Source organism: Vombatus ursinus, unplaced genomic scaffold (genome assembly GCF_900497805.2).
Source record: "Vombatus ursinus unplaced genomic scaffold, bare-nosed wombat genome assembly UNPS02014932.1, whole genome shotgun sequence".
Lineage (NCBI taxonomy): Eukaryota > Metazoa > Chordata > Mammalia > Diprotodontia > Vombatidae > Vombatus > Vombatus ursinus.
Window position 1 is genome coordinate 5976168 of NW_020954710.1, and position 6772 is coordinate 5982939.

General features: G+C 56.7%; 1 protein-coding gene across 1 annotated transcript in view; it reads left to right on the plus strand.

The window, feature by feature from the left end:
• Positions 1-6058, plus strand: part of CASZ1 (castor zinc finger 1) — a 98062-nt gene extending 92004 nt beyond the window's left edge. The window contains exons 19-20 of the mRNA XM_027843923.1: positions 2745-3438; positions 3517-6058. Coding sequence (XP_027699724.1) covers positions 2745-3438; positions 3517-3997 — 1175 coding nt within the window. The 3' untranslated portion in view covers positions 3998-6058. The remainder of the gene's footprint in view (positions 1-2744; positions 3439-3516) is intronic.
• Positions 6059-6772: the final 714 nt, after the last annotated feature.

Sequence of the window (6772 nt, forward strand, 5' to 3'; positions counted from 1 at the left end):
CACACACACACACACACACACACACACACACACACACACACACACTCACATACACACGCTCTCCAGGCTTTGCAGACTCAGGGTCCCAAACCAGAACCAGACGAGATCTTCTCTGCCCCACCCCTCCCCTGACATCAGCATTTGTCATCTCTGGCAGTTACCCCTTCCCCAAACCTCTGCCCTGCTGCCCTGGACCATCGCACTTACTTTAGATTCTCTTTCCCTCCTAATGCCCTTGACCTAAAGGGCCCTATCCCTGATTCTCTGACTGCTGGAGCGTTTCCCTTTTTTGGGGGTGGTATGCAGAGGTGATTGAGTGATTATTCTCATCCTTTGCTTCTTTGGAGCCAATTTAGCCAGGGAAAGCCCCGAGCGCCTTCCATTAGATTTCAAAGGAACAAAATCCTGCCAGTGGTTTGGGAGGGAAGGCCCTAGTCAACCGACTAGCCATCATGGAGCAGTGCCGGGCACTGGGGACGACGGTCCCGTCCACACTGGGACTTGGCTTTTGCTTTGGCCTTGTGGGTGGGGGAAGAGAGCAGTAATGGGCTAGTTGGTGGGTGGAGTGTAGACACCCTCAGGAGTGGCAGCCCCATCTATACCTGCTTGTCTGGTACCTGGCTTCCTACAAGTGTGGTACAGTGGAAAGAAAACAGAATGTGGAATCAGAGGACCCGAGTTCAAATCTTGACCTCTGTCAACTCACCTCCAATGATGTGGGGCAAGAAAGTTCCCCTCTCTGGGCCTCAGTTTCCTCATCTGTAAAATGAAAGGGGTTAGATGAGGTCCCAGCTCTAGATCCAAGTATGATCCTAAGAGGAAGAGTGTTGGACAGGTCTCTAGATTTGGCGGTCCATCGCCAGACAGCTACAACCAGCCTTGGGTCCCTGATATATGAGCACAGAACAGCTGAAGTTGTTGGAGGCAGAGAGGCTGTGAGGGTGAGGTCCGGCCAGCCTCTGTCTGGCACCCATTTCCACTTGGGGTGAGCAGGGACACCCCTTGGGGGCTTCGGGACCCTTTTAGGGTGCCACCATCAGCAACCAAGGCCTTGGTTTTCCAGAACATGGTTCTTCGATGGCAGCAGCTGTAGCTGTCTCTAACAAGGGATAGGAACAGCCCCCAGTCCCTATCCCTCCCAGTCTCCCAGACCTCAAATCCTCAGCTTGTTCTTAGTTCTGAAGCTACCTTTGCTTAAAAAGGTGCTTTCTTCACTTTGTAGTTAAGTGTTCTGATGTCCATTTGTCACTGAAGGGATCTGGGAGTCCGTGCTGGGGATGAGGGTCCATTCAATTCCACCACCACCCATTCCCGTGTTGCTGAAGATTGGGTGGGACAAAAATGGAAACAGCCTCTGCCCTCCAAGAACTTACTTTCTCCTGAAGGTTAAAGCCCCGGGGAAGGTAAACCTAGGTCTAAAAATACAAACATAAAACGAGCCCTTGCTTACACAGCTCTTACATCCTCCCTCAAGTTTGAAGGCAGGAGGGATTCAAACCCAAGCCTTTGGCCTCATACGCAAGCTTCCCCTTCCACCAAGATGGAGACTTCCATCCACAAGGCCTTCCATTGACCTTGGTGGGAAGAAAGATCACGCCAAACCTTTTAGAAGGAGGGGGAAAAAAAAAGTTTGGGAATTAAGTGGGAAGTTGACGTCAGGGCAGTGTGGGTGATGGGTGGTTGTGCGTGTTTTTTTCTTCCAAAGCATAAATAGGAGAGCATTTCAGAGAGCTGCCAAAAGCAGGTTGGCCCCCTTGGTGCAGACAGGCGTGCCTGACCTGGGGGAAGCCAGGGGTTAATCAGCAGGAGAGAGAGCTTGCTCATCCCTCATTAGAGGGAGGTACATTATGGTGTCCTGGCCACAATCCAACTTGGGTAATTACATTCTGGTGACCTAGATTCCCCTTTCAGCTTCAATTAGACTCAGGAGGCTTCTTCCCTTCCCACCCCAAAAGGAAGGGCAGCCCAGTTAAGAAACAAACAGTCCGCATTCTCCACACGGAGAGGGCTGCCTGTGCCCATCAACTCCAGAAGGGAGTGGGATAGGGGAAGTCACCCACATTCATGGAGTGCACGCCAGCATGGCCAAGGGCCTTCCCCTGAATGTCCCCCAAGACAAGGAGCGTCTGTTTGACAGATGGGGAAACTGAGGCTCCGGCTGTCCCAGAACACAGGGCTAGCACCCAAAGTGGCCCCGGGGGGGATTCGAGGCCAGGTTTCCTGCTTCCCGAGTCCATCATTAGGCAGAATGCCCCACTCAGTTTGAAATGGGAACTCAGAGAGGAGACAGCTATGATTATTCAGTTCTGCCTAGTGAACTTATGGTCTTGGGGTGGGGGGGCAGGAGGAAAGGACTAATTTTGTTGCTGGGATTCTTGCTCAGCCACGGGTCAGACTGGATGACCTATGAAATGTTTCCAGTTCTTAGAGACTGCCTTTTCTGGTCCTCTCAGCCCTTTGCACCCAGGACAGCGGGTCAGTGTGGTGGTGTAGGGGTGTGGACCATTGGTCAAGGCCCCCGTGGCCGCTTCGACCAGCCAGCTGTGAGCACAGGCTCATGCGATGGTGGGTTATGAGCTAGACGGAACCTTAGAAAGTCACCTTAATGTGCTAGGTGAGGAAAGTGGGGTGAGGCAGGGTTTGAACCCATGGGCCACGCCGTGGTGTTGCCCACCAAGAGCCCCCTCACACGGGGTGGGGGGCTCCCCTTCGCGGCCTCACCTCTCCGCCCTTGTCCCCCACAGGAAACACCATCACCATGCCAACCGCCTCCGGCGCCAAGAAGCGCTTCTGGATCATCGAGGACATGTCTCCCTTCGGCAAGCGCCGCAAGACGGCGTCATCGCGCAAGATGCTGGACGAGGGCATGATGCTGGAGGGCTTCCGGCGGTACGACCTCTACGAGGACTGCAAAGACGCGGGCTGCCAGTTCTCGCTCAAGGTCACGCACTACCACTGCACGCGGGAGAACTGCGGCTACAAGTTCTGCGGGCGCACGCACATGTACAAGCACGCGCAGCACCACGACCGCGTGGACAACCTGGTCCTGGACGACTTCAAGCGCTTCAAGGCGTCGCTGAGCTGCGGCTTCGCGGACTGCCAGTGGTCCGGCAACAGCACCCACTTCCACTGCCTGCGCTGCGGCTTCCGCTGCACGGACAGCACCAAGGTGACGGCGCACCGCAAGCACCACGGCAAGCAGGACGTGATCAGCGCCGCGGGCTTCTGCCAGTTCAGCTCGAGCGCCGACTGCGAGGTGCCCGACTGCAAGTACAAGCTCAAGTGCTCGCACTTCCACTGCACGGCCCCCGGCTGCAAGCACACCGTGGTGGGCATGTCGCAGATGGACTCCCACAAGAGGAAGCACGAGAAGCAGGAGCGGGGCGAGCTCATGCCCGCCGTCAGCCCGGGGCCCGAGGGGCTCCCGGCAGGCCCCCCGGATCACGAGGCCCCGAGGGGCGGCGGCGGAGGAGGAGGCGGCGGCGGCGGCGGCGGCGGCGGAGGCGAAGGCGAAGGCGTGGGTCTCGACAGTTCCCTCAACCTGGGCGCAGACGCCGGCGGCTCCCTCTTCTTCCTGCAGAATGCCGCCGCGGGCCTGGGCCTCAACGACTCTCTGGACCTGAGCAAGAAGCCCCCTGAGGGCCAGGGCCCCTGCCCCGCCGACCCTCCGCAGGCGGTACCCTGCGCCGCCGGGGGCCTGGACGACTCGTCCCAAGAGGAAGAGGAGGAAGAGCTGGAGGAGGCGGAGGAGGAGGACGAGGATGACGACGACGAGGACGAGGACGAGGAGGATGAGGAAGAAGAAGACGACGACGACGAGGACGACGACGACGAGGAGGATCTGAACACGGATTCCGAGGAGTCGCTCCCCGACGCCGCCCCAGGTGAAGCCCTTGGCGCCAAGGGCTCCGGGGCAGGAGAGGAGACATGTCCCCTGAACCACAGCGATGCTTCCCGGCAACCCGCGGGAGACTTGACGGCTTCTACCTCCCCGTAGCCTCCCGGACAAGGCGTGTGTCCTGTTCGTTTGTTTGCTTGTTTGTTTGAAAGTAAGACACAACAGAGACCCAGAACCCCCATAGAAGAGAGCCCTCCAGCATCTCCCGCGTGGCCACGCCAGAAACCCGACGGCTGGCGGCCCCACGCCCAGCCCAGCTGGCCCGGCTGCCGAGGAGGGGGCAGAGGCCCGAGGCAGGGCGGGTCTGCGGGGTACCTGGCTTCCAGTTTAGCGTGCAGATGAAATGGAAACTGGTGAAAGTGGGGGAGGGGAGAGCCAGAGCGTCTCATCTCCTTGGGGGCCCAGGGCAGCCCTCCGGGCCTGGGACTTTCCCCGTTTCCCACTTCCTTTGGCTGTTTGGCTAGCTGGTGTCTCCCCATGCCTTCCCTCAGCCCCGGAGGGGGTTGAGGATCTGGGTCCCTTTAACCTCCCCCCCCCCCAGGTATTTCAACAAAATGGCCTTGGCTACATGGAGTCTCCTTTTCCTCAAGCTCACTCTCCAGCACTAAACAGAAGGAAGAGGCTTCATACGTGGAGGGTTGGGGGAGGGGGTATTTATTGTTAAACAGAAAAGCATTTAATGAAAGCGTGCAGGGAGGGGCTGAGGCGCCCAGTCGGTTCTTCCAGCCCCTCTCTCCCGGATCTTTCCTCATTATGTTATTTTTTTTTTTAATTATTTTTAAGATATTTATATGTAAAGCTTCCCTCTGTACAGAGATGTCCGTTTGGATTCCTGGTGGTGGTCTGGCCACAAGAGCAGGGACAGGGACACCAGGCCACCCGGGGGAAGTGGGGAGGTCCCGGGTGTCCCCTTGGGAGCCAGCCCTCGGGTTGCTGGGACGCGGGTTTCCCCCTTCCCACCTACCGGCTCTTCCTTCTTCCACCCAGCTAGGCTCTTCTGGTGCTTTCGAATTCCCAGCACCTCTCCAGAACCGTAGGAAGGGAAAGAGGGGAAGGGGGGAGGCCTAGCCACCTCTGGAAAGGGGCCAGGAGCCTTGAGCAATACCTGCCTCGGGTGCTGGTGGCAGCCTCCCCGCTCCTCGGTCTCGAGTCTAGGCAGCCCCCGGGGCCCTGGGGGAGCCCAGCTCAGGGAGGGCAGGCTGTCACCAAAGCAAAGAGGAGGATCGCAGAAATCCCTACCCTAGCCCCAAACCCAGACAGACCCTGCAGGACCCCTTCTGCTCATCTCCACTGCTGAGGACGAGCAGAGGGGCCCCGGTGAACTTTTGGCTGGAGTTCGGGTACTTGCTTCAGGGAAACAGCTTTTGCCTATGGGTGGGAAGGAGAGACACCCCTGTCTGGAGGGCAGAACGCCCTACATGACCCAGAGCAGCTGATCCACACCCAGCCTGGGGCTCGAGTAGGTCTCAGGGTCCCTCCTGCCCGTGGCTGGAGCTCCCTCCTACCCCCTTAAACACTCCCCCCTCCCCACGGGACTATTTATTGCTCAGGACTGTGACATTTCTCTCGAGGGCTACTGTGAACCCTCCGGCTCCAGGGACCTTCCCCCTCCTCAGGGCTATATGGAGTCAGCCCTTACCAGCCCCCATCCCCAGGGGCCTTCCCCCCCACCTATCTCACTGGGCCCTCAGGAGTGGGGAGGGGAGGAGCACGGTCATGGACAGCCCCAGGTACTAAGCAGCAGTCAGGGCCTAACTTTGCAGTTAGTGATGCGTGGCATGCCAAGCGGTGACTCCCAGCACCTCCCCCTCCTCTCCCATCTCGTGCCCTGGCCCCGTTCCTGGAAGAAGGGAGGAAAGCACTCCACGGACTGGTCACTGCAGGAGACTGTCAAGGAAATCTCATGGAATCAATCGAACTGGGAAACCTTCGCTAGACTTTGCCCCACTGTGGTGGCCCCAAAGATCCCCCAAACCTAGGGGGCATTTTTCTCCCTCCCTCTTTGTTCTGAAAGGTTGGGGTGAGGAGGGGGAAAGCGCGTCTGCTTTTTCCTTTTAACTCCCAATCCCACCCTGGGAATAAACCCCAGGGGAAACTTGCAGTTTACATCTATCCTAAAAGGGGAGGACTGAATGGTGCTGATGGAGAGAAGGAAAAAAATGGGGCTGGGGGAGATGAGGGGGGGAGGGGGGCACTTCACAGCCAGCGGCTCAGGTCGTGGCAAGCAGGGCGGATGTAACTGTTGGCTTTAATATTCAGAAATGAAAAAGAAAAATTTACAAAAAAAAAAAAGTTGTACAGTATTTTTCCTGTAAAGGTTATTATTCTATGTAGAACAAAAGAGAAAAGGAAAAAAAAAACACGAGAGCTGGGGTGCTGGAGGGGAGAAATTGCTTCTGGCTTCCAGCCACTCACCTGCCTTCTGGACTAGCCCTCTTAGGTTGGGTAACCTGTGTGCAATCTCTCTGGAGGGTTTTTTGTTTAGCGTTTATGTTAGAGGCCTTAACAGTCTGAGGCTGCCTGTCTTCATACTCTAGCACTGATGGGAGCTGTGTGATTCCCACTCTTGACTTGAATTTTGTAGTGGGGGGAAAAATACTGTTAATACAAGTTTGTAGTTAATTTAACATTTTGGGGGTTTTCCCTCTTATCAGTTATACGTGTGTGGCTTCTTAAGGCTTTTTTTCCCGTTTCATCTTGTTTTGCTGGTTTGCTGGTGCACCCCTCAAATTGTCCCCATTGCACCTTCAAAGTAGTCTTGCCCCTTGCCCCTCCCCTAGCAATGAGGGGGGAAAAAAAGCCAGTCCCTGAGCTGGGGTGAACCAAGCTACAGGTAACTCCAACACCAGGCTCTCTTCCCTTCTTCAGCAAGGG